This window comes from Anopheles funestus, chromosome 2RL (assembly GCF_943734845.2).
Source record: "Anopheles funestus chromosome 2RL, idAnoFuneDA-416_04, whole genome shotgun sequence".
NCBI lineage: Eukaryota > Metazoa > Arthropoda > Insecta > Diptera > Culicidae > Anopheles > Anopheles funestus.
The window spans coordinates 16308288-16336269 of NC_064598.1; the positions used below are offsets into that span (position 1 = coordinate 16308288).

Sequence of the window (27982 nt, forward strand, 5' to 3'; positions counted from 1 at the left end):
TTTTAAATTTTATTTGCATTTCTCAATTTACGCTCTAACGAACTATTTAGTTTTGATGCTGTCTCTTTGGTGTTTATTTTCTTTTATGTTTCATTTTCCGATTGTAAAGAAACGATGAAGAAAACAGCTCTTTATCTACAGCTAAACTATGGGATATCCGCTTGGTCATAACTCGATTGCCTACATAACACTGTACACAATATACGCAGCTACGTTACGTCAAACTGGCACATGAGACAGAGCACATACACCTTTCGTCCGAGCTATACACTTGGCTCTGAACCTTCGCATTATTTTTCGCGTCGTCGGCTTTGCGGTCGGTAGTCATTTAAATGTGCTCGAGCAAAATTCACTAATGGTAACAGAACGGTTTCACCGTGCAATATTGTGAACAAAGCATTAGTGCAAGGCGTCTTGCGCAAGCTGGATACATAGCGCACAGCATCACCAAGGGAACGCATCGGATTATTCTCCTATGGTAGAAGCGCAACCAAAAACACCGTTCAGTTTCTGAACCAATCTTCTTGGGGTTTTCAGCGGGAAGGAAGAACGGCGGACGTGTGTACAAGTGAAGAAAAGAGGAGGATGTGGTGTAGAATTTAAGTGGTATTTCGTGTGGATGAGTGTGTGTTTGTGTGTTTGTTAATGTTTGCGAGAGGGTGGAAAGGGTGTGATTGTTCTCTCGTTTTCTTTCCGTTGCTAAGAAGTGCCGTAGAATGAGAGAACGCAAGCATTCTTGACTCGTCGTGGGGTGGTGGTTGGTTGCTTTGATTCATTGATAAAAAAATAGTTCCCAAAAAGTTTTATGCTAAAATCTTCACCCCGAATGTGGCAAAGCGCACAAAGAAAGATACCAGTCAAGCCGGTGCTTAGTCAGTGTATGTGTGTGTATGTGTCTTTTTTGTGTTTGCTCTATCTTCTTTCTTTCGTGCTGTTAAAAGAAAAACCGCTTTGCCCTTAATTCGGCGGTGAACGAGTTATGCGTAGAACGAATGAACGGTCAAATGCATTATATAGCAATGGTTTTGTTTTATCTTTTAAAAAGCAGCAAAATTTGTAGTGAAACCCATCCAATGGAAAGTGACAAGTGATCAAGTATCAGTAGAATATAATCCAAACAAAAAAAAAGTAAATAAAGTTGTGTACGCTGTTATACGCCAGCAAAAAAAACGGTACGCAACACAAAACACACAGCATAAAGATCATCTCAGCGTGTGCATCATCAAGCCCCAGCAGCAAGTGGAAGCGAACCAGCCGACGGTATCGATCGTGCAGTGCAGTGGAGTGACAGAGTACGAGATACAACAAAAATGGCTACTTTTCGAAATGCGGCCCATCAGAAAAGTCTGTCCGTGGAGGAACGGGCGGAAATGCGCGAGAAGTTCGAGGAGGTAAGTGGGAAAACGTGTGCGAGACGGTTTTTCATGTTGGCATCCTCCGGGCCCAAAACGAATCTTTTTTCTTTCTTCTGGTCGTTGCGGGTGGTGGCAATGGCACTGCCCTTCGTATAGGGGCACTTTACGAGAACGCACCGCGAGATGTCTCCTGCCGGGTGGATACCATGGTTACGATGGGGTTGCAAAAGTAACAATTTTCTCTCCTTAAAAAACAATGCTCCCACATGGGGGACGAAGTTTATGCTTGTGGTGTTAAAACATATTACAAATCCTTTCTCACCCTCGATCATAATATTGCATAAAGAAATACACAAGACTCTCTTAATGATGATGAACTTATGCATAGCTTATGTCTTTTTTCATTCTTTCATACAAATGCACACCCTCCCCCGGGGGGTGATATGGCCTACTACATGGGACACGGTATTCATTTACATGATGCACTATAAGCCCACCATGTCCGCAAAACTGCCGAGGGTTGATGGGAAGCCAAATTCCTACCGTTTTGCATACAGTTATCGCAGTGGCCACCCCACCTTGGAACTCCTCGCTTTTATATTGTAAATCTTCGCCTGAACTCTTTACCCCCTGCTGAAGGGGTAATGGAAACTCTCCGGTTCTTCTGGTTTAATTAATTTCCAATTGATTTACGATGACTCATTGCCGCTTCAGGCTTGCCCAGGCATCGGAAGTCTGGTTGGAAATCCCTATTGATTGCATGAAGTACCCTCCCTTGGAAGGGTTCACCGGTTTTTGAGCTTTTCTTACACACACACCTCCGTTATCTTTGGCCTGGCGCCTCCTTTACCCGTGTATGTGTGTCTATATTCCGTTTGCTGTTAATCGTATACCGGTATCGCGTCTAATACGCTTCTCATTCAGATCCAACGGAGCAAACCAGACGTTTGACCTCATTTCGTTCGGGACGCAGTCGTCTCATCGAGCCGGTTGCTCGTTCCCATCAAGAGGCAGCGATTAGTCGACCGGCGATTTGCCGAAGCGACCACAAACAACGACGACAAACACTCGAAGGCGGCCAAGTTGCGTACGCGCATGCCACGACACTCCCAAACTCAACTTCCCGATGGGGCGCCGGGATACGTCCGGTTCTCTTTTTTTTTCTTTCTTTTTTCCCTTCGTTTGAGATTTTCCGGCACTCGATTTTGCCAGCTTGTGTTACATTCCAAACGGGTGCGGCATGTGGCCAACGGTGGCGCTGTACGAAACGGCTTGTTTTCCTTGGGGATGGCAATGCCGGCTGTTGATTTGTTTGCACCCGGAAGCCCTCTCGCTAGCTCTCTTTTTCTCTCTTGTACTTCTGTGTTGAATTGTTTTTTTCTTCTGACATTTTTCTCCTGCCGGTCGATGGCTTTTTGGTGTGCTTTTGCGCACGAGAGAAAGGCCTCGCAGTTACCGGGCGGCTGGCCGGAACACGTGTACATATCCGGTCAATTTAAATTATGGATTGTACCTATAATCATTGGACACGAGCTACAAATCGTTCAATTATTTACGTTTTTTCTGTGCTTGGCAATAGATTTTAGATGATAGTTTGCTTAATTTAACCTTAAAGATTGATTATTGTTTTAAGTGGAATAGAAAACTTGAATAATTTTCGCCAACGCCCTAAACTGAGGGGTACTAACCTCCATATATCTCCCCTCAGTCAGCTTATTCGAAAAGATCGATTTTTTTTCTTGCGTTCTCTATATATTCTTGAATTCATATACTTTCATATGGCAGACCTTCTTATGCAAATTATGTGTTAATTTTTCATTTAGAAACTCTCAAAAATTATCTTTGCCTAGAGTCTCTGAATTTATAGTTCGTCTTAACGACGGTCCATGTAGGTCTTTAGCGTTCAGGTCAGTGGCGTTTGCCCACCCTGAAGAGACATTTAATTTACACCAAAGCTTTATTGAAGATGTTTGACCAACGACTCCAATACACGGTGTATTGCATATATAGCCACGTTTAAACACGGTATAGCCCACAGAGCCTTCCCTTTCCAGGGAGTTGACCAACACCTACGCCTTTTGGGGCAGCTACGCTTTTTCAACAAACGGCCCACACACATTCACTGTGGGGGAGTTGTGACAATAAGCCAACATCTTACAATCATCCTCCGATATGGCACAGCACACTCTCAAGCACTTCAAGCTTGAAGCTGAAGGCAGGATTGGAATAATATGTGCACCAAAGTGTGAGTTTGGGAAATCGCTCAACATGCTTTGCATACATTTAATCTTGCTTAAACTTTCCCATTTTTGGGATATTTAATTTTTGTTGCTTTTTTCGGGAGGAAGTTTTGAAGTAGACTTTCTCTTCATCTATGCGAAGAAACGACGACGATGATTCCCATTCACGGCTTCGACACGGATTTGAACTTCGCGCTGGATGCCGCTCTTATCAGTGTGCGTTTTCTTACCCCATGTTGAAGGTCACGCGCATATTTTATGTTTCCCTTCCATCCCCTCCTCCCCCTTCCCCTCCCCTTCCTTAAAAGGGTTAATCGGCACCGTACCGTTTTGTTGAATTCTCCAACTGAGCTTATCGTGTCCACATTCCGCACAACTTCACACACACACACAGGGTGTCAGTCGGTCGGGAGTGTGCCCAACCGGATAAACACGTTCCACCGCTGGTCGTAGGCACGCGGGTGATACACCTCCCGCAGTCTTAACGGCTTAGAAAGATACAGCTGGTTGTACTGAAGGTCGTAAAACAATGTGCATTCCGCGATTCACGACTCCAGTCGACACGATCAATATTCTTCCTTGTTCGTCCACGACAGGGATGATACATTTATGATCTTAAAACAAAAGGCTAATATCAATAGCTTCAAGTTTTTCAATAAAAATATTGCACGACGATCAAGTGCCGATGCGTTCGTGTGTGAAGTGATCGCGTTCGGTGCGATCGGGAATATTTCTCAACTGACATCACCTGCCATCAGCTTCACGCGACGGGATCTCGCAGCAACGGTTGCGTCTTTCGTTGCACTACGACGCAATTTAAATATTTCCACTTTAGCACAACGGCACACACCATCACTTCCGTGTTTGGCCGCCTGTTTCTGGCCCGTTTAGTCTCAGGGCTAGGCGGTTCGAGCTGGAGAAGAAAACGAGTGACAAACAAAGGCGATCTCGCACACACACACCCTCCTATGAGTCAACGGTATGAATCAACGATCGTACAAAATTGCCGGGCAAAGCGCCTCCAATCAAGTCATTTATTGACTTTTCTATCACGTTCGCGTTTGTTGTGCGCAGCGTCGCTTTATGGTGCAAAGGTTATGCATACCATCGTTTATTCCACTGTGGACGGTGGACACAAAAAGGCCGGGAGTGGTGTGCTACACTTTGATTTGTGGCCTTCGAAGCGCCGTGGCAGCCATCGTTGAGTGCACGATCGCAATCGTCGGTGTATGTGGGCGAGAAAGATCAATGGACGGATCGGTGTGATTTGGGGATATACATGTATATATAGTTTAGTTTGGCACACACATATTGTCCTTAAAATGTGTACCAAAAAAAAACGCCGGACCGGTTACATCATAATGCGTGGTAGATGTGAATCTATACAAACATGACATCAGCGACACGCTGCAAATGGACTCGAGTGTTCCATGGAGGAGTATAAGAGTGAAAATTAAATCCCATACAGAATTGGCTTAAGGAACTGATTGAAACTGAAAGTACATTCGAGCGTACAAACGATCAAGTACACGATCGTTACGGATGGAAACGGAAACCAAAACTTATTGGACTTATGCCCACTACCATTGAATAATGCTAACACACAATGTAGTGTTTGTTATGCGTAGTTCCTTAAAACGTTACAGGCGTTATGACACTAGTGATTTAAACGCGACCACGCTAGACGAACCCGATCGCACACGCACATGTTGTGTTGTCGGAGGGGTAAAGGGGTAAAAACCAGACCTCACTAACCCGAAACTGCATTCCGGTGCTGTATAGTACCTCGAAACCCCCAAATACCGCCAACGAGTTAGACAATAACTTCTTCCACCGTGGCCACGTGAACGGGAAATGTGGTAATGATAATTGTAACGCTCAGCGTCGGTCCACAAATCCCCCCCTCGATCGCAACCTTTACCAAAAATTTGCAAACACTGCAGTGGAATGTTCATTCTACTTTTGGGTAGGAAAAAGTTTTCTTCACCCGTAAACACACCCGCAATACGTACCTTATTTTTATTTATTTTTCGGGGCCACCGCTTTACGCTAGCAACGAATGAAAGAAAAAATGAGGTAACGAATTAAAATGTCGGTTGAAGAGAAGAAAAAAAAAGTGTATCAACGTGTGCATACACAACCGGGGAAAAGAGAGAACGAGAGAGAGAGAGGGAGGGAGAAAGAGCATCAGCATAGCAAAAAAGCCACCCCAAGTCAGCCACCTCGCAATAAGTTCTGTTTTTTTTACTGTATTTTTTTCAACCTCACAACCACACAATACAAAGAAAATTATGTGTTGTTTTTGAAGATCTTGGCATGTTGTGCATGTGTGCGTTTGTATTTTTGCTCAGTCCGAGGCCAAACATATCATTATCTCGACTCATTATCTAATTTACATGGAATTGATGTTTACCCACTGGCTGACCGGCTTGGTGTGAGGCGCCACCTCCAAATGCCGGCCCGGCCCCGGTAGCTACGACAGAGGGAGGACAATGAGAGAGAGTGAGAGGTAGTTTGTTTGGTGAAAATGGGGTCAAATTTGTTCGATCGATTGCAGTTACTCCCAGCGGTGGTTGTACTGCATTTGGCCATGGAAAGATGCACCTTGAGAATGGGTTTCATCTCATTCAATAATAATTCTGTGCGTGCTTTATTAGGCAGATACAGTTTCACAAACTTTAAATAAAACAAATCGGTTGTTCTACAAATAATGCTTATAACTAACCAGAAACAAACAAAACACATCTAATGTTTATGTTTTGCTATTTATGCACTCTCTAGAACAAAATGAATAATATCGACTTAATTTGCAAACTTAACTAACACTACTTACTCTACATATAACGGATGGTTTGATGGTTTAATAATTGCAATGACTCCAGTCTTCCACAACATTAGGACGCGGCAATTATCATATCTCATCCAGACTCGTTGATTTTTTTTATTTTATTATTATTTTTTATTCTTTTTTTTATTTTAAGCATTATTTAAGTGAAAAGAAACTTATTTCAACCAATTTGCATTAAAATAAATCAATTTATAAAATTTTGCTAAATTTCCCAAAAAAAAAGCTAAGGCAAACAAAAAGCTATAGCCTTAGGAAATTTTCAAGTTTTTAGATTTTTTTAATTTTTTTATTTTTATCTCTCTCTCTCTCTTTCTCTCTCTCTCTCTCTCTTTCTCTCTCTCTCTGTCTCTCTCTCTCTTGGTTATCATTCATCTGATGGGGCATAAGTCTAGGCTCAAAGAGAGCCCAAATCAAAAGGCATACAAAAATAGATCTGTTTTGGGTTTTTGAGGTTGATGTTAGAGCTGCATACTTTGCTGCCATCAAAGAAGAATTTCATGTGAATAAATAAGCCCATGAATCTTAACTAATTTATCCCCCAAAGTCAACGAAAGGATCAGTCCAATGTTCAAAATTGATAATAAGCCCTTAAGTAGAGACGAAATTAAGTGAGAGACGAAATTTAACTTATCTAATATGTTATTGGTTAAACAGACAAAAACACATATTAATATTTTTTCATATTTTTCAAAGAACCATATCGTTCTAAGTGTCTACGCCATTTTAATTGACGTAACTGTCCAACCGCACTTTATTTTAACCCCACTCGCCGTGATAAAAACGACAGTTAGATCGACTGCTCACGGGTTTATTAATCACACAAAACGTGAAGGAATTGTCCTTACCCCAAACCTATATCCATCCCCCCTCCGTAGTGGGGGACCTTTGTTGTTATGTTTTGAAAATGTGTTCACCATATGTTGCTTCTTGGACCAACGGAGTTCCGGGCGAACGGAGATACATTGGTGTGCTGTTTTTGTGGTACTATTTGCATACGATCGTTGCCCGTGGCTTTATGTGTGCATGCCTATTTTGCACTGTACATCTTTTGGTCGGTTTCGCCCTCGTGGTCACACAATTCGACCGAGCGTGCGCCCGTTGCTTTTCGCCTGTTTTGTTTACGAACCGACGAACGTTTACGCCTTATGGAAATGGAGATGGATGGTAAAATAATTTCAGCAAACCAAGCTGATGATGGTGGCGAGACGGTCTGCAAGGTTTTGGCTTTTGGGGAAACGTCACCCGCGAAGTGAGAAAAAGGAGCAAATATTACCAATCCGCACCCCGCCGGTCGTGTTTGGTAATAAGCTGGCAGTAGTTGTGCATATGTTTCTGTCCGTGTGTGTATGTATGCTCGGGGTGCGTTTGAGTATAAGCCTGATGATCATGCTGATGATGATGACGATCGTGTGTGCTGATGCTGATTTGATGACGCTATCGAAGGAAACCATGCTGCGAGGTCAAGAAACTTCGATGCCACGTTAAGAACTCTGTGCTCTTCCCCCCATTCTCACCCCCAATGAAGATGGGTAGATCGAAGGGGGGATCGGAGACGACAGCTTTTGGGTGTTTTTCAATGTTGCTCCAACTGAGACGTGGCCACCCTACAATATTACCAATATTTTCGGGTGTTGTTTTTCTCTCTCTTCCTTCTATTACGTTAATTGGAATCTTTCGGCAGCCTACCGACGTGAAGCAAAATTGTGCGATCACGAAACATCTGAAACTTATGATGATAGATGATCAAACAGGTTATGTGACGTACGCATTTATTCTCGATCGCGGGTTTTTTGGGCAGTTTTGTTTTGAAACAGCAACACACAACACGAAGTAAACCCATATGGGAAGAAATCTTCTCCAAATCGGGGCTGCTCCCTCCCCAAAAATTTTACAGCTGTCTGGGGTGTGACAAATTGATTTTGGAAACGAATTTAACACATTACCATCGGGTACCGCCCGGGGGTGCTTTGAAAGGAAAAGTTTTTTTTTGGTGAAAGGAAACATTTAGAAAATGGCAATCAGAGGCACTTAAACGATCTCTTTTGGTTTCGCAAATCATTGCAACACCACCAAGCCGTGACTTTAATTGCCTTTTTAGCTGACGACAAAGCAATAAACAAATAAAGTTTGTGTACGATCATCACAAAACAAACACCGGTATTGTTCTGCTACAGATTCTGATAATGCCGCTTTTAATTAGCGAAAAAAAGGTCATCGCGTAGATAAGCAGCATCGTCGCCAAGATCGCTGAACAGTTCGCTTCTCACATTTGCTAAACATTGCAAGGTTGGCTTTGGTCGGTGGCCAGAGGCCTTTCCAGCGTTATTCATCGTGCAGCAAATGTTTCATTTGGATGCAAAATTTCTTCATCAACATTCATCATCTATCCGGCTCGGTTTGCAATGGCACCGTCTATTGCAATCTGCGACAAGGGCGACTCCACACAGCACAATTCTACGGGATCCGTGCACGACAATAGCCCGCATTATTCTCACACTGCCGCCGCAACGCGATGCTGCGATCGTTGATGTGTGCAGCGTCTCGTGTTGCTTCATCCGGAGCACGTTGCACGGCTTCCGAATTCGACCCTCGCATGCAAAGGGAAAAGAATCCAGCGGTTTCTCTGATTACACAGTTGATTAAGCATCTTTTTTCTCCCCGCCCGCCGTTTGGTGTGTCTCTCTTGCGATCATGATCAAGAGAACCGGTCCGGTGGGGATTGATTGGTGTTTTTTTTAAAAAAGCTTACAATAGTAACTAGAGACCGGACCAGGAACTACACACAACCTCAAAACTCCCGTTGGCCAACAGCGGGAATGTATGTTAGTAGCAGCAAATTCTACCACTTCGCTGAATTGCAATCCGGTTTAGCAAAAAGGAAAAGTCGAGATCTTCTTGCACTCCATCATCATTGTGTACTTTAGAGTTCTTTGTTTTGTACCCATACGTACACCATCGTTTTGTTGCCATCATCAGCCCTAACTTGTATCGGTTGTGTGCAGTTTGCCCTTCCACTTGATTAGTCACCGGCAAACGGGAGGAACTTTGGTACGACCCGATGCCACGAACGATCAAATCACCACCGACCAAACCAACCGTGACAATTGACACCTTACACGGAAGCAAAACCGCAACATTCCCGGTCCTGCGACAAAACCAACAAGTACCATCACCTTGCATAATGGATTGCTGCGCGATTGGGGGGGCCAACAGCAGATGAGGCCATTTGTCGTTGATCGTGGTGGTGGAATTTTACGAGCGTTTCTAATTAAAATGCACTTCATGCATTTGATCAGTGTGCTCAGGGGTTTGTCCTGTTTCTCTACTTTTTTTTTTGTTCGTCCCCCTTTATTCCATGCTAAGGGGGACAAACAAGTTGCAGTCCGCAACTGTGACATCCTTCCTCCATCTTGATAGCAATGCGTTGGCAGCAAACGGAAAGGTAGTTGTGTGGTATTGCGTAAGGAAGCCACATACTCGGTGTCGTATGGCTTTGGTTTACGATCGGCATGGGTTTTTTTTTTTGTTGCAGAAAGTGTATACGTCTAGCCACTTTCTACAATAAACAAAACACGATGTTACGTTTGGATAATGATTAGGAAGTTACATTTCTCGCCTACAGGTTTATTGCAGGTTTAATCGATTTTCAAAGTTGAGTATTATTGAGTATACGAGTAAGTTTCCTCAGTTTTTTCCTCAATAATAAGGCATTATGGTATAAAAAAGATTGAGATTGTTTTTACTCAAAGGATTTCTAATCAGATATTAGATTTTCTTTACAACTTTCTGACAACTCGTAAATTTCCGACCAAAACAAATAATCGTCTTTTGAGTTTAAAAATGAAATCAACCAATTTGGATGCTTTATTGTCAATCAAAACCATCTAAAAAGAAGCGTATTCAGATAGTTAAAATTTTGCAAAATTACCCAAAAAAACCAAGCCTATAGCCTTAGCAAATTTTCATATTTTAGGATTTTTTATGATTTTTTACTCTGTTTTCTATATAAAGCATTATTTTAGTGAAAAGAAACTTATTTCTACCAATTTGCATTTAAATAAATCAATTTATAAAATTTTGCTAAAATACTAAAAAAAACCTAAGGCTATAGGCTTAAAATCTTTTCAAATATTTTAATTTTTTTAATTTTTTTATAATTTTTTCTTCTTTTTTATTATTTTATTATTATCCGCCTCTGAACCATCCACGTTATTACAGAGCACTTACTTGTGTCTAGTTTTATATTCTGACCGTTTTTCTAGCAATCTTTCACTTTAAACGAATTACCCTGGTTGGACATCGCTCCCAACTCATGGTTTGACAACTCAGAGGTAACTCGTATTGGAAGGATGTTATATACTTCTGATCCCAGAACACTTGCCAACTTGCCGACTCAATAGTATTACTGTTGAGACAATCAAGAATTGTAATACTGAACGAAAGATTAATGGCAAAAACTACATATTTGTGATGTTTATTAATCATTCTCTCCTGATCAATGATCGCAACTTCTCGGAAGCGGATGTACACAAGATGATCAATTACGAGAATAGAACGAACGAGTGTTGTTACGATGTTACATGTAGTCGGTGTTATGCTTTCGTTTATTAACTACATTCATTCATCTCAGATGGCGTCAACAGATGCACACCATCAACAAAATAGAGCTAGTTACTGCGGATATTGTTATTATATCCGATCGATCATTCTTGGTGCTTTCTTCAATTGTTTAATGTAACCTTCTGCTTAGAATAAAAGCACAAGGGATAGAAAACTTTTGATCGAAAGCGAGTATCAACAGTGAAGAACTCTCGACCCCAAGGGCTCAGACACTCACGCGAAAACATCTCCCCAACATCGACGGTGGAATCCATTCAAAGATTTGGGTTTTGAAAGCGTGAGTAAAACGAAACAACCACTACAACAACAAAAAAATGAACCCTTTCCAGTGCAGCACGACGACGACGCCGCCGTAAGTAGTAGTAAATCGACCGTGGAAACGGCCAAACTTGAGATCGGTCGAGTTTTCCACCCATCCGGAGTTGTGTTGAGTTTCGCGCTCAAAGCGAACCGACCGTACGAGGCTGCTGTTCCAACCCGCGGCTAGTTACCGTCGTTTCCCGATGTGAACCACCACGTCGTTCCAATTTCCAATCCAGGGCACACAGTGAATGGTGCACGGAGGAGGTAGTAGCAATGCCCCTTCTCGTTCGATCCATCCGCTGTGGGAAATGATCGGCGAGCGATCTTCTCGCGCACACGAAACAACCTTGAGCGTGTGATGAAGTTTTGTCTTAGATTTTGTGGATGACTGAACAAGAGCATTGCCGCTTCCCGGTCGTTTCAGTTTCATTCAGCGCGTGCATTAGCGAACGAAACAGGGATGGGAAAATGATACCAGGAACATGCTACACGGCAAACAGGCAGTTGCAATTGCTTTGTCCGATACAAATCTTTGGTTCTCAATATACAACAGACACGTTCGTTCGATGACAGCGTTTTTTTGGGTAGAATTGGGATGGATTTTATCTCAACACTCGACACATGCGATGCTTAAGAATTGGTTTCAAAAATTACCAATTGAGATATTACATTGTGGAGAAAACTCCCAAATCGATGATTGGCCACTTGACGCTTGAGAGACGTGAATGGGATATGAGCTTCCAAGTCGTAAAGATAGCAACTTCGTTTGGATCCGCCGTTGCATGTCTTGGAATGCATTTTCCACTTAGCTTGCACTTGTAATACCTAATAAAAGCAACATTATGGTGTAAGGAAAATAAAACACTCGTAACATGATGTAATAATCGAAATTAAGTTGTTTCTTTCTCTCTTTGAACGCCATTTATTACACTTAAGTTACGAAATTTTAGGCGTCTATTGATTTAATCAAAAGAATCTTCTTTGGAGGGTTTTTTGTTAAAAAAGGTTATGCAAAGCTATTGAAGATACACAACTTTAATGAACAAATTTCCAAAACTGTTCTCATGTCTTTTTAAATGATCTAATCTATTTGAATTTCTCGTTTTCGTTTCGTACATTTGTTCCGAATCTTTCTTGATCTCACCCCGACTACGAAAATGGCATAATTGTTTCCCATGCTGGACCAATCCAATGCTTTGCTGCGATCCGTTCTCTTCTACCGTGTTAATCCCTTCTCTTCTGATAATGGCACTGGTTGCGGTGAAACACACCTAAATTTAACGGAACGCGTCAAGTTGGCGGCATCCAGAGATCGGTTAATAGCTTACAAATTGCAATCATTAACATTTCTCGACCGTTGCCAGTTACAAGCGGATGTGTATGTGTGTGTGTGTTGGAGTGTAGATGCAACAGGGAGTTGCTATATTGCAGTTAAAAACGGGTGCAAAGCGCACATTATGCGAGAGTGGCATCTTACGGTACAACACAAAACCGACAGCCGGGCGGGAAATGGTCAATTTACGCTTACTTAGGGACCCTCTAACGACCTTGTGCTGAAGGGAGAGGTACGTGTTGTACGGAATTCCCAAATAGTGAATGCATTGATTTACCGTAAGGAATTCGACCAACACCTTCAATCTTTTGCTTGCCTGCCAATCCAATAAAGATGGAATTCTTTTTGCTGTTGAGAAGCATTATCGGAATAGTTTCGTTAGATAATGTTCCCCACGTTTCGGACAATTTTATTGATAGGTGATATCTATTGGAAGAACCTGCCCCAACTATACTACAATCAGTAGCGCGGGTTGTAAATGTGTCAAATAAAACCGATCAACTAATAGCGGCAAGATTTTCAAACTTTTTGGGTAGCTGTCATAATTCTGACACTCTTCCGTTTCTCCATTCGCCGATGATCAATCACCGAGTGCGGAAGAAGAATGTGCCGTTGTGTATGTTACCAATCACAACGTTACCCGCGAGAGAAGACGTTGACGTCAGGTAGACAACGCACAGGCAACCGGTCCTTCAGCAAAAACCGCGAAAGAAGCTAGATATCCGCCTAGAAATAACAAGTCACATCGCAAACATCGCGACACTATCGCGACACCGAATCTCCATTTGTTGTATGTACCTATGCGAACGTGTGAAGTGTCTGCTGATGTGTCATATCGTGGGTATAGTCTCCACTTGCTTCTTGGTTGTTGGTAGTCCTTGTATGCCAAACGAAATCGATTTCCCGCATGAAATTTGTTTCGTACACTTCCTATGCTCGTGCCCCCTGGCGGTGTAGTGGAAGGTGATTGTTATTTTTACTACCCTCACTAACGGGAGGGCAGATTGTATCGATTTTTTTATGAATTATGAGTACCGATAAGCACTCTTGACTCCACGCAATAATTGTCTGTCTGTACTGTGCTTTGTGTTCAAGGTTATGGGGTTTTGCTTTAACAACCAAACACACGATAAAGCCCGGCGACGTTAAATTGCTTCATAGTATTAAAATGAAACAAACTTCTTTGACCTAGTTGAGTGTCCGTTGGATTAATATATAAAATTTCTGCTTTAACAATCGGCGCTAGGTGTGGTAAAAAGTTAGTGATGGAAATGTGTAGTAGTAGTAAAAAAGATTGCTTTTGTCAGAAGTGGGATTCGAACCCACGCCCTCAGAGAGGACCAGAACGCTCTCGACACCCGCTTGGTAGTGGGCAAGATTGCTCTTGAGTCTGGCGCCTTAGACCGCTCGGCCATCCTGACATGTTGAGAGGGGTGTGCTAGAACAGAACCAAAACGCATGCACCGTTAGACGACCTACAATAGATGAGATTATACGTAAGAGCGATTCACAACAGCGGTAATGGAACAAGTGTAAATATATTTTAATGTTTTTAAAAGAATGTTTTCTTTTTTTTAATTTTAAACAATTAGTTTTCTCATACTAACGGCTAAATTAGCGTATAAATAAAGCATTAGTTTTGAAACTAAATTTTTGTATGTGGAAGAAAATGCAAGAGAGCGATTGTCGTTCCATACGAAATTCCTCTCTCGACAGCAACGAATAGACCGAAAGAGAATGAGACTCTCAGCAACAATCGAAGTACAAGTTGTTCGACTGAACGTGTGCTCAATTAATATATGTGTGTAGCGCGTAGGTAAGGGAGAGCCCGGATAGCTCAGTCGGTAGAGCGTTGGACTTTTAATCCAACGGTCTAGGGTTCAAGTCCCTATTCGGGCGGGTTGAACTTTTTTTTGTAAAGATCCTATTTTGTTTTTTATGTACAATAACGATAGAAATATTGATTTGTTGATTGATTTCAGAATTTGTGATGCTATTTTTAAGTTATTTAAGTTGAAGCTTTTATTGTTTCTTTCCATACCTTGTTGGTTGGTTTACGCTGCTCAATTTTCGTTATGGTGAATGTTGAAAAGTTATCCGTTTCTTTATTAACAAATTTAAATAAATTAAAGATAATCGTTATTATATTCACTATTCGGACTCGCCATTAATCGTTAAAAGCAGGGTGGTTTGCATATGGCACATAAATCATATGCTAATCGCGTGGTTTTATGTTGTAGAAAACTCTACGGTGGTAGAAAAAGTAAAGATATGCATATTGGAACAAGCAGCAGGCTCGTTGTCTAGATATTTTTCATGAAGGAGTCAATCAAGATGTGCTCAACTCAGATCGTATTATAATAGAATGAAACAGGTTGAAATGGTTAAAAATTGTCCGCAAAAATAAGATTCATTTACGTTAACTAAGCATTTAGATAGGAAAACATAAATTTAATGTAGCATAGCATATTCAACAAGTGAATGCAGTGAAGTGCAGTTAGAAAATTCCCGCGGTATTGAAGAAACGTATTAGCAGTCGGGGAGATAGAAGCCCGGGTAGCTCAGTCGGTAGAGCGTTGGACTTTTAATCCAACGGTCTAGGGTTCAAGTCCCTATTCGGGCGTGTGACATGCTTTTTTTTTGCTGCAGGAAAGCACACAACTTTTTTATATTGCTATACCCATATATTTATTCTTTTCGTATTATGCTAATTAGCAATTAACGTACTTTTCATTATATTTAAATTAGAATCAATCTCGTCAGCAAATGTGCATGCGAAATAAAGTGATGTAATTCCAATGCGAATGTATTGTTATAACATTTTTAATGTGCAAAACAATAATTTAATATAAAGTTAAACGATATGCATTTCATACATTTTGCGAAAAAACAGGTGAAACAGGTGTGTCCACATTCCAAATTATATATACGACCTTATTATAAAATTCTATAAAATTCACTAATTATGTAAAATAACGCATTTGTTCTCCCCTTCCCTTCCTCTCTCCTATCCGCTTGTGCTTTTCTCTTGGAAAAGGAAGCAAAAAAGTATATTTGTCAGAAGTGGGATTCGAACCCACGCCCTCAGAGAGGACCAGAACGCTCGACACCCGCTTGGTAGCGGGCAAGATTGCTCTTGAGTCTGGCGCCTTAGACCGCTCGGCCATCCTGACTTGTTGCGGGAAGCGAGCTCAGAGCCGTACAAATGCGTTTGAACGTTTCGTTCTGCACAGTTACTGCAAACTCATGCTCACACGCATAACATCGAAAACATCGCATGACACGCACGCTCTTTCCATCTCGCAGCTCTCTCGCAGCCGGCACGTGCGAATAAACACGGCAGCAAAACATTGCGAGATGCGCAAGATTCCGAGTCCAAATTTCGTGAATGAATTAATCATGAACTGCGATTTAACTCTTTTTCTTTGCATCCCCTGTTTTCGACCCCGAAAAATATGGGCGCGCATTGAATGGTACAAGGGCCACAGCACCACCTGCAGTGGTAATTATAATACCTATATAGCGAAGCAATCGAAATCCGTACAGAAAACAATAACACGTATTGAAAAGTTAAAGACTGCTTTATAATCACCAAATCGCCTTCGGTTAGGAAAATTGTTTCACGCTGCAGCAGATTTTCGTCGCTACGTCACGCAGTCTGGCAGGGAAAGCTGCCGTAGCCGTAGGATGATGGGGTACTGTAGATAGGGAGTAGAAAAAAAGATAAATCCCAATCGAAAGTTTTATTTGTGCCAATTTTTATTGTAGGGCCCATGCTGAATTGCTTCGTCTATGGATATGCTGGCAGTTATTAGCAAAAAATAAAAAGACCCCATCATCGGTGCCATTTTCATCACGTCCCCTCAATAGGGCCGTAAAACTAATGTGTATTTATCTAACAATGCACAACACAAACCCACAGTGAGATATGCCACACACACGTACCAAAGAAAAAAAATGCGAATTGTAAATCTATTGGTAGTGTGAAAATTGAGCTCATCTCTGGCCAATAATTCCTTGCATTTGTTTGTGTGCATGTGCGGCAAGCGATATATAATGTCCCACGTAGGTGACATTGTACGACTCTCGTTATCGGTTCCACACACAGAAGGAATGCAGCGACCCCTGCAGGGAGGGTGGGGATAAGTTGGTCCCCGTGTGCGGCACGAGCGGGAACTTTATTTCCTTCGGTACGGGAGTCAACCTTACAACCGATTGGGGCGGCTCCCCCTCATTCGAACCGATAAGCCAAGGCGCGCACATACACGCAAAAGCAAAATAACCGAGCGATAGAGAGAAAGAGCAGACATAGTAACGAACAAAAAAATACATATACTGCCTGTAAAGGGAGCATACGTAACGTGGCGCAGTCGGACGCGAAGGAGGGAACGAAACAGCACGATGGCCGCGCATACCAAGTGTAACCGTTCGTGACCGTTCGCGGCTCGCAGGCCTCGCCTTGGGGCCAAAAGTGCAGCGGCCGGTCAGACAGTCTGATGTCAACATTTGGCCACAAGCGATCGGTGTTTCGTGCGTTCCGTTCCGTACTCGTCGTTGTCGTCGTCGTTCCCCCCAAAAGCACACCGTATAATCCACGGCCGTAAGGGAATATCAATTACCAGTTCGTTGTATGTGAAGTGCAGCGCATTAGTCATCGCAGGACGAACAGGATTGAAGCTGGCACTGGAACGTGATCGCCAAGTGTCACCAAGTGATCTGTGATCATCGTGTGTTGTGCGTGTGTGTGGCTGGGCTTAGGTTTTAGCTCGTAAGATATAGTGCACTTGGGACCGATACTCCCCAATATGGATATTCATCAAATTGGCAAGGAGGACGCACTGCAGGAGTTCCGTCGTGTCTTCACCCCTGAACTATACGATCAAGTAAGCAGAACATTTACACAGTGCAAGGGACGGAAACATAAACCAGACGATTCATCACACTTGCTGTTTATCTTATACATTTTCGATCGTCTTTCTTCCACTGGAGAAGGCGATGAGTTCATTAGGTAGAAATATGATTCATAGTTATTGAAATTTTAGGAAGAATGAAAACCTAAATGGTCGATACCATCACCCACCTACTATGTTTTTGGGAAGTGAAAGATTGACTCAACTCCTCGCTGCTTGAGTCATCGTTGGGAATGCCGCAATACCTCTCCCCCACTCTGACAAGCATACAGTCACCTCCTTTTCTTTCCACACCCCAAAACAGACGACCTGATTTGCAACTTATCAAAGGTGTCATTAGTCACGCCGGAAACCGGTAACCGGAATAACGTAGATACGATACATTTCCGATAGGTGGAACCAATTCAATTTACCATTATTGCCCAAGAATACGAGCAGGAACATTTCATTTTGTTTACGCAGTCTACGAAGAAGATATAACCCATTACAGTACTAATTCTTCTTTTTCCCCCGTTTTTGCACAAACATCAATTCCATTCGATCGTTTTGACTTTGCCAAAAATAATAACAGGATTAATTTGTCATTATGTCGTATTGTTTATCATTACTGTCTAAAGTCGTCAGTCTGACTACGTCAGTAACGTTGTACCGCGACCTTTGCACTGTTTTCCTTTTGTGAAAGTGAAAATGAAAGAATTTTATTGCTTTACGTCAACCTGTGCAGTGCATCACAAAGCTAATATAATATATGATGGGTCGGGTTGAAGAGTATATTGTACTGCAACTCATACTCATGGATTGTTCGAACAGTTTACACTGAGATCGTGCTTTATGTATCATTGAAATAGAAAGTTTTTCTGTTTTACCAGCTGTACGGAAGTACTCTAAACGATCTAATGAAAATCGTGATCGTTGATGGATTTCCAATGGCTTCAGCACGCATAACCTTCGGAGTTTTAATCCCACACCGAACCGGAAGTGATAATACTTCCCAAAAACGTCACACTACACTGAAGGTTTTGGCATTGATCTCAGAAAAAAAACACTGCAAGCATATCTTATCAATGTTTTTTTGGTGGGGGAGAAACAAAAATTCCACTAACGTAAAGATTATTGATTTTAGGTGATGTTGTTTTACTTCTCGCACATTAAACATTAAGCATATCCGGGGAAAAAGGTCATCGTACACACATCACACAACAGTGTTCGGAAGATCATCTGCCAGATAGACAATCTACGGACTCCGATGGCCGATGTGCTCGTGAAAGTGGTTCCATGAATTATTCAACCTTTTTTTTCTTTCAACTCATCACAATGTAGCCCAGATTGAGTTCAAAATAGTTGATCGAATGGTGATGTTGATTTATAAAGATTATTTCTTTTTGAAGATGTGTATATTTTCTGTTGCCAAATTAATTTTCGCTTCCCAAACTCCTATTTAGTTTGGTTTAAAGATAATTAGATAAACTTTTGTTACCATTATTGAGTGACTATCTCAAGCCTTACAAAACTATAGAAATTCGAGGTCATGTGTAATATAATGTTGGTCTTTATGTATTTATACATATATGTATCAAACCGTGTGTTATGTGTGAGTGTATGTAATTGGACATCGATGAAGTGCGCGAAGATAAGATTAAAATGTGTCAGCGTAACACCATGCGACGTGGCTAAGATTCACCTGTTTGCCATTATGGACGGCAAACATTTCTTAACCGTCGACTAAGATACTGATATTGACGACTCAATCATTCGCTTGGGCGATGTCGTTGGTTTTTTGGGGAACTTTTAAACTGCAGATAGAAGAAAGGGAGCGATAGAAACTCCCTAAATAGCCACACCAATATTTGCTCTAGTGTGTGTTTTTTTGGTACTGGCAAGTTATTCTACCTATCGCGTAATTGACCAACCGTAATCGTCATCTTCACGCCACAACACATGCACTTATCAGCTGAAGGTTCCAACTGCTCCAAGATAGGCTTGCAATGATACCTTTGCAAGAAAGAAGTGGTCCAGCTATTCGCACTCACAAGTATCTACTACCGGTGGGTTTACATGTGGAGATGGCACTTTGGATGGTTGCAGGATCTTCATCTCTCATCCACACCACACACACCGAATCGTCAACCGTGCTGCTCGTGATAACACATGAGCCTTGATGAGAGGAGGAGGAACTAAGTATAATTTTGCAATCTCCCGCAATACTAGCGGGACGTTTGAAGCAAAAAGAGTACGATTGTCCTCGACCCAAAGAATGCACCGCCATGAAGTGCCTACATTCGATCGATGATAAGAAGTGGTTTGGTTCTTTTGTTTTTCTGTGCGGTGGAGATTAGATTTATCGGACATACAAGAAACCAATTGCCGGTGATACGCTGATCACCTGTGAAAAGCGCACGTCCGCTTCTCGCATTACGATTCGTTGTCAGCGACGGAAAAAGAAAGACACTTTCGGTGTTGATTTCAATGTCCGTTTCACGCACCGTTTCATTTGGGAGATTTCTAGCCCTTTTTTTGGACAAAACTATACACTACTTTTTATGTTTTGAAGAGGAAAAGCAAGAGATAGAGAGAGAGAGAGAGCACTGCTAAAGAGAAAGGAAATTTCCACAGCGAATTTCAGCTTTTACACGTGGAAATTCACTGGACTGTTAAAAAAAGACCGTCCAAACCACTCACAGCACGATCTTCCTACCCTACGGTTGGTCCAAGTTCAAGGGATCCTCCTTTTCCACACTCACACACACGATCCACGGTGGATGAACGTGAAAATTGTGTCGCTTTTTAATTTATTTCACTCAATATTCATTGCATATGTCAAAGGCTGGTTTGGTGTTTGTTTGGTGGCACTTCCGCCGATCCGATGCCCGGATAGATGTCAAGGTCTGGTTGGCAAAATTGCAGAAGACAGGTGGCGTTCATTACAGCGTGTTGATAAATATTAAATGGACGAAAGTGCCGAGCGAGAAAAGCACTGCCTCTTTTTGTCTTTTATGTGAATTGGTAGATAGTTTTGTGTTGTTTTGAAGTTTTAATCATTGACTATATGTATTTGATGCTTCTACTACTCAGATAAAAGTAGGTTGATTGTGGAGGACGGACTTTCGAAGATCCCGAAAACTGAAAGTGCCTAACTTTAAGAGAGCTATTTACCTGGATATTCGTTTCACTACATTCGGTTCAAGGTTTGCCGATCGATTTTCCGAACCCCATTTATTGATAAAACATTCCCGAGGTTGTTTCGAGTTGAACAAACTACAGAAAAACCTTCCCCCAGTTTTGTTCTATGCTTTTTTCTATTCGATATGCTAATTCACCAACTAGTACACCCATTTCCGGAGCGCTATTCGCCATGACTTCATCCCATGATGAGTAAGCTAAAGCGCCATGTTGACGTGTTGGGCCCTTTTCGATTAATGCCAACGCTTTCGGTCCCGTGGTTGGTCATGCTTTCTACGGCCGGAAAGAAAGAAACGGAAAATAATACGTCTTGGAGCAAAAGTTAGCCTTCGGGCAAGGTCGTTGTACGTCCAATGCCATTATAATCATTTTACCACTTTACACACCCATTATCAATGTTTATTGTTTGGTTTTGTTTCACTTTCTATTGTCGGTTCTGTGCTGTGATTTCGTAGCACCCGGAAGTGTACCCGATAGTCGACTTGGTGATGGTTGGAAAGCATAAATTCCCAAGAAAAGTCACCAAGTGTCCCTTGCTGTACTGGTGATACCCCTGATACCCCGTCTCGTACTGAAGGTGGTGACTCATTACGAATTATTTCTAGAGAGTGCCCCTTTCGTGGGTGACTTCGCACGTACACTTGCTGTGGCTTGGTGTTGTGACTCCGCAGGGATGAAACCCTAACATTAGGTCTAATACCAATTATGGGAAAAATTTAAAATGATCACTTACAACACTGTACTGATCATACTTCATTCGTAGTAAAGCTGTGGGTGAATCAATTTGTTACCTTGACGAGTATTATCTGCAGCTTGACTAATCTGACTGACAGACAGTTAGCGTAATCCTTTTCTGAATGTCTCTTTAACACGTGTTTTTTGTGGCGTGATTCATTGGTATTACCGCTAAAAGAATTCATTTATTAATCAGACACATTTTCTCCTCTTTTAGATTGACACCAACAAAGATGGTTTTATCGAGCTGAAGGAACTGAAGGATGCACTTGATCAGGTGGGCTTCAAACTGCCCGGCTATCAGGTGCGCCTAATGATCGACGAGTACACGAACAAGCAGCGATCGCAACATGCCGGCAAATTGTCCTACGATGAGTTCGAGTCACTGTGCATGGATCTGAAGGCGAAGGATGTAGCGAGCACGTTTAAAAAAGTCGTCTCCAAGAAGGAAAACCTCGAGACGCTCGGTGGTATGTCGGATTCGTCGGCCGCCGGTACGACACATTCGGTGCGCGTAGAGGAACAATTGGCGTTTAGCGATTGGATCAATTCGAACCTCATGCCAGATCCCGACCTACGCCACCTGCTGCCGCTCGATTCCGAGGGCAAGCAGCTGTACGACAAGATGAAGGATGGTATTTTGCTGTGCAAGATCGTTAACCACTCCTGTCCGGATACGATCGATGAGCGTGCGATCAACAAGAAGAACCTAACCGTCTACACCAAGTTTGAGAACCTAACGCTGGCGTTAGTGTCGTCGCAAGCGATTGGATGCAACATCGTCAATATCGATGCGCACGATCTTGCCAAGGGCAAACCACATCTGGTGCTCGGTTTGCTATGGCAGATTATCCGCATCGGACTGTTCAGTCACATCACGCTGGACAGCTGTCCGGGACTCGCAACGCTACTGTCGGACGGTGAGCGGCTCGAGGATCTGATGAAACTGTCGCCGGAAGCGATCCTGTTACGCTGGGTCAATCACCATCTGGAGCGGGCCGGTATTGCACGGCGCTGTACCAACTTCCAGAGCGACATCTCCGACTCGGAGGTGTACTCGTACTTGCTGAATCAAATCGCTCCCAAGGATGCGGGAGTTAACTTGGAAGCGCTCCGGGTAAGGATGGGAAGGCAGGGAATGGGAACGCACCAGTGGGCTTTAACTAATTTGTATTCCACTTTGGATTTTTAGGAACAAAACGCCTTAAACCGTGCCGAAGTGATGCTGCAACAGGCAGCCAAGCTTAACTGCCGATCGTTTGTCACGCCGCAAGATGTCGTGAATGGAGTGTACAAGCTCAATTTGGCCTTTGTGGCCAATCTGTTCAACAATCACCCAGGTCTAGACCAACCGGAAGAGATAGAAGGACTAGAAGCGATCGAGGAGACGCGCGAGGAGAAAAGTAGGTTGCAACAACTAAAGCTAAAAGTGATGTCCGTACTAATTCGGCAAAATAAATTTCCGTCCCACAGCTTACCGCAACTGGATGAATTCGATGGGCGTTAAGCCGCACGTGAACTGGCTCTACTCGGATCTGGCCGATGGGTTGGTCATCTTCCAGCTGTTCGACATCATTCAACCAGGCAGCGTGCAGTGGAAACGTGTGCACCAGAAATTCACCCCGTTGCGCAAATTCATGGAAAAGCTCGAAAACTGCAACTACGCAGTTGAGCTGGGAAAGCAGCAAAAGTTTTCACTCGTCGGTATTGCCGGACAGGATCTTAGCGATGGCAATGCAACACTCACGTTGGGTAGGTGGAATATTGGATGTACCGTTTTGTCGTGCTTATAATGCTTAAACACGTTCTTTCACACCCACTGCAGCACTCATCTGGCAGCTGATGCGTGCGTACACGCTATCGATTTTGTCCCGTCTGGCCAACACTGGCAATCCCATCATCGAGAAGGAAATCGTCCAGTGGGTTAACTCGAAGCTGCAGAGCGGTGGCAAGCGGACGAGCCTTAAAAGCTTCCAGGATCCGGCGATCGCCGATGGAAAGATCATCATCGATCTGATCGATACGATCAAGCCAGGCAGTATCAATTACGATAACGTGCGCGAAGGTGGCAATCCGGAGGAGAACCTTGAGAATGCCAAGTACGCGGTCTCGATGGCACGCAAAATCGGTGCACGCGTGTATGCCCTGCCGGAAGACATTATGGAGGTAAAGGCAAAGATGATTATGACCGTGTTCGCCTGTCTGATGGCGATGGATTACGTGCCAAACATGGACAGTGCGAAATCTGCACCACCGGTCGCTGCGGTCGTACAGGCTCCGGCACCACAGCGGCAGGAACAGCAACAGCAGCAAGCACTTGAGAATGAAACTACGATCATTACCAACGGTACGAATGGGAATGGTGCATTAGGTGAGGATGAGGACCATCAGCATGAACCACAGGAAGCACAAGTAGAACCCGCCGAAGTGCCACCACCGTCTGCTGCTAGTGAAACGATATCAACCGTCTTACCAACGCCGGCACCGCAATCGAACGCTGCTGCCGTTGATGAGTTTGCCGAATGAGCAGCCTAGATGGATGGTGCTATATACGCCTAGCACGTCTGCAATGTAGTGTACAGTCGCTGTCATTCTGATTCCGGCAAAGTTGTAACGGATTAGGAAAGGAAGCAAAAGTGACCACATCAGTCAATATAAATGTCCGGGTTACGTTAGGAAGGGAAGCGTACCAGGCGTCGGGATGATGCGCGATCGCGTGTTTTACGTGTAGATGAGTGTACGTTCGTATGTGTGTGTGTGTGCGTGATTGTATGTATGTATGTATGCAACGGCAAGTGCCGTGGCTCGGCAGCCAGTTTGTACGTGTGATGATTGTAAACTAGAACGTTGTAATCGCTTTGTAATCGAACTGCTTACAACTGGTGCCACCGACACCACGGTTGCCGGTACGGCATAGACGTAACGAAAACAAAGCATATTAGCCGCAGAAAGAAGTGGAAGGAAGGAAGTGGGTTCACTGGGATGGGAGGGTTTCGGAAGTAATGCAATAATAATAATAATAACTATCATTATAATTACGTTCATAACTATAACATAATGTATGGCTAGGGATAAGACGACCACACGTGTAAGCAGTAGTAACACACAAAACACACAGTGGCAACAGCCGGCTAGATGGGCGACATATTTGAAGTACGGTGTGTGTTAAGCTACTAACAGCTACAAGCGTTAGGAACCGAACCGAATCGGTTAATCATTGTGGCCATGGTGGTGTGATGATGGTGACGACAACACAACATCGCACCGGTTTCACCGAAGCCAGTCAGCACTTCTTTGATAGGTCTTTTTAAAGGGCGGAACGAGACAAACCACGCGTTCCGATTAAAGCACGACGGAAGAAAGATCGACAAAAACTTATCAAGACCAATGTAAAATGGTGTCTGTGTAAATTACCAACTTATCAATTATAAGCAAACGCTCATTTACATGTAACACGGGCAAATGGTGGAATTTTTGTTTTGTTGTTTGCTGCTCTAAAATAAGCTTTGTCACAAGAAATAACCTTTTGCGCGGTATATGTTCGCGCGCATGGACGAGCAATTAAAACTGGTGGTATCAACATAAAGCATCACCATGCGTACCAAAACGAATCCATCTTGCATTGAATCCAAAACACTGACAATGCACACAACGAGAAGGAATTTAAGCTGGCACGGCAGGGAATTTAAACATTACTATTGAAACTACTATTGAATATGTTTTTTTTTTGTGTGGGAAATTATGTTTATTTCGTTCTTCTTCCAACACCGTTTTGAATCCGTTTTTCTGTTTTAAAGAGGAAGAGTTCCACTGTATTGTATCAAACCAAAACGAATGACAGCAGTTATGTGCCAAAACGAAAACATAAGAACACGGTTACACCACATACAAACATGTTGCAGGAAACATAGGTAAGCTTTTGCTAAACAAAAAATCCTTATATTTAGCGAAGTTTAAAATATCACCGAGCTGCGAGCAAAACGATCATGTGCATTGCAGCTTCCTACGCTATCACACGCAGATAGAAATCATTGCTTAGCATAACCATTCGATCCTTTAATCCTTTATTTTGCTTACGTAGTACGGTATAATTGAGGAGGATGGTTTTTTTTATATAACTAAATGTGTACAGTTGCGTTAATAAAAAAAAACAATTGCCCAGGAACCAACTTAATTGGTGAAAATCATGATGAAACTAATGGTAAAAGATATAGAACAGAAAAATGCTGTCTGTAATGCAGTATTAAGTTCATTGTGTATAGGAAAGTCATTTTCAAACAGCAAACAATGCGCGGAAAGGCCTCATGTGCAAACACGCAACAAACACCACACATACGCCGCAAGCGTACATATCGCACCTGGATTTGAATTGAAAGCTTTATAGCTGGAACGTTTTTTTGGTTTGGATTGTTTGTACGGTTTTACCAATAGAATAAGTAATCGGGATGATGCTTTGAGTAAGTCGTTTTTTTTATAATGAGCAACGGAAAAAAGCTGCTAACAAAACAAGCTACACAATTCAATCCTGTCCTGTTTTGGCTTCACTATTTCCAATGGCACCAAATTGTTGTTTTGTATGTTATTTTCAAACCAGGGAATGCATTATACTGTTTCGCTTCGCTTGCTACCAGACCAATGTGAGTGATCCTTTAAGTAACCGCTAACGCAGGTTCATATTATGCATGTGCCGCGTGTGTGTTGCTGTGCGTTTATACTGCTAATCTTACTTTTACTAAACCATGTAAAAGGACTTGTAACGAATGATAAAATGTCGAACGAACTTTCTTTTCTTTTTTTTTTCATTGTTCTAAGTGTAACCATTTTTGTTCTTCTATCCTGTTTTCCTTATGTAATCCCACAATCCCCTTTAATTAAGAAAAATGAAACAGCACCGTTGTACGGCGAAGCAAACTAGGGAAAAAACGGCTTGCATCATTATAAAGAGGAGAATTACAAACTTACAATGAAATAAAATCAAACATCTGACAAAATGTAAGCTGTGCGAAAATATTATATTCTGTAAGGTAGAATTTCTTTATCTGGAGATGTATTGCTATTAATTAGATAATTTTGGTGGCTAAAGTTTATATACCCAAAACGAGAACGAAATTATTTGTCCTTTTTGTTATCGGCTTCACACTCGACCGCATCATTTTCTCCTTTCTCTTCCATAATTGTATCTTTTTCTACACTTTCTTCCTGTAACTCCGACTCAGCACTTTCCGGCGTCTGCTCACAAAGGTTAAGTTTGTTGTCTACATTTTTCACTTTATCATCGGGCACAATTCCCGATCGCTGCTCAACTCGACGATACAACTGTTCCTGATTTTTCTCCAGATAGCCCGGAAGCCAGAAAACCGCTTGCACTAGCCTGTAATGTAATGTACAGATTAATATGGAACAATAAAGCGTTTCACAAAGTAGAAAAACTTGCTTAAATAACACCCAGCCGGAAAACACCAAACACAGGCACGTGCCGGACGTTTTCACCATAGCCGCATAGTCCGGAACCACTTGTTGATGCTTCATAGTTGCAATGCTTCACGATGCAATGTTGCGAACTCGTTCCGATATCTGCTGATAAGCTCGTCGATAATCCAACGAAGGACACTTGAAGAGCAAACGAGCAACTGGAAATATGCTTCAGCGCGCACGGCTGCGGGTATTGATTGATCCTTTGGTCTATTCAACAACTGTCGTTTGGAGTAGGACTGTTTGGATGATACGTCGCACACGCACGCGGAATGTTCGCATAATAAAAAAAACGATGTTTTGGTTTATTATTGTCATGGTGACAGGCTAGTTGATGCACGTGTCTCTCAGTATGAGCTGGTGATGAATGTGATACCTCCGCAGGAAAGCATTGATTTTCCTACACCTGTTCCCACATTCTAGTTCTCATTCATTTTTAACGGCATATAAGATACTAATGATAAATGAAGGTCACAAAACAAGGGTTACAATTTATCACGACAATCTATTGTGATCATTTCGTGAGATATGGTTAGTGGGAATTGGGTCGTATTATTTGAAATTATTAGAAAAATACAGTAGGTACTAAACAATAATATTACATATACTGAATTAGATCAACAGTTAAACAAAAATTGTCGTTTATTTCTAATTATACTAAAGATAGTTGAGATTTGAAGTTTGGAGGTCATTGTAGTAGGCTGGATTTTAAGCAGCGCATCAAGTACCAAGTTCTAAATAGAGATGTGCAAAGTGAGCAAAAGTGAGATAGTGAGTTGAAAGGTTGTATTGAAGGACATGAAACGGGATACTTTTAGGATATTTATTATCCTACTCAGAGACGGATCATCCACTACGCCAAACTAAGCTACCACGGAGGGCCACGAGGCTAAAGGAGCCCCGAAATTTTTGGCGCTTCCTCCGATCGGTCATAGTGGATCTATGCACTACAGATCCTTTAGTTTTGGGGCCCAATTACCATTCCG

General features: G+C 42.4%; 2 protein-coding genes and 4 non-coding genes across 13 annotated transcripts; 3 read left to right on the top strand and 3 right to left on the bottom strand.

The window, feature by feature from the left end:
- The first annotated feature begins 216 nt into the window (after positions 1 to 216).
- LOC125764976 (plastin-1) lies at positions 217 to 25996 on the top strand. Of its 8 annotated transcripts, none has more exons than XM_049429768.1 (6): positions 217 to 316; positions 1049 to 1391; positions 21742 to 22641; positions 22717 to 22927; positions 22998 to 23276; positions 23350 to 25996. In XM_049429768.1, the coding sequence occupies exons 2-6, from the start codon at positions 1311 to 1313 to the stop codon at positions 24048 to 24050; spliced, it is 2172 nt and encodes a 723-aa protein (XP_049285725.1). In that variant the 5' UTR covers positions 217 to 316; positions 1049 to 1310; the 3' UTR covers positions 24051 to 25996. The 8 variants fall into 8 exon arrangements, with proteins under 8 accessions (XP_049285725.1, XP_049285720.1, XP_049285721.1 ...); XM_049429763.1 differs by having other exon boundaries at positions 224 to 358; positions 1046 to 1391; XM_049429764.1 differs by having other exon boundaries at positions 225 to 358.
- On the bottom strand, positions 14001 to 14120 carry Trnal-caa (transfer RNA leucine (anticodon CAA)). The gene is made up of 2 exons: positions 14083 to 14120; positions 14001 to 14045 (listed from the first exon to the last, which is right to left on the bottom strand). It is a non-coding gene; the product is annotated as a tRNA-Leu (tRNA).
- Trnak-uuu (transfer RNA lysine (anticodon UUU)) lies at positions 14526 to 14598 on the top strand. Its single transcript has one exon. It is a non-coding gene; the product is annotated as a tRNA-Lys (tRNA).
- Trnak-uuu (transfer RNA lysine (anticodon UUU)) lies at positions 15250 to 15322 on the top strand. Its single transcript has one exon. It is a non-coding gene; the product is annotated as a tRNA-Lys (tRNA).
- On the bottom strand, positions 15755 to 15872 carry Trnal-caa (transfer RNA leucine (anticodon CAA)). Its single transcript has 2 exons — positions 15835 to 15872; positions 15755 to 15799 (listed from the first exon to the last, which is right to left on the bottom strand). It is a non-coding gene; the product is annotated as a tRNA-Leu (tRNA).
- On the bottom strand, positions 25244 to 27351 carry LOC125765188 (uncharacterized). Its single transcript, XM_049430103.1, has 2 exons — positions 26959 to 27351; positions 25244 to 26895 (listed from the first exon to the last, which is right to left on the bottom strand). The coding sequence occupies exons 1-2, from the start codon at positions 27051 to 27053 to the stop codon at positions 26634 to 26636; spliced, it is 357 nt and encodes a 118-aa protein (XP_049286060.1). The 5' UTR covers positions 27054 to 27351; the 3' UTR covers positions 25244 to 26633.
- Between the last annotated feature and the right edge of the window lie 631 nt (positions 27352 to 27982).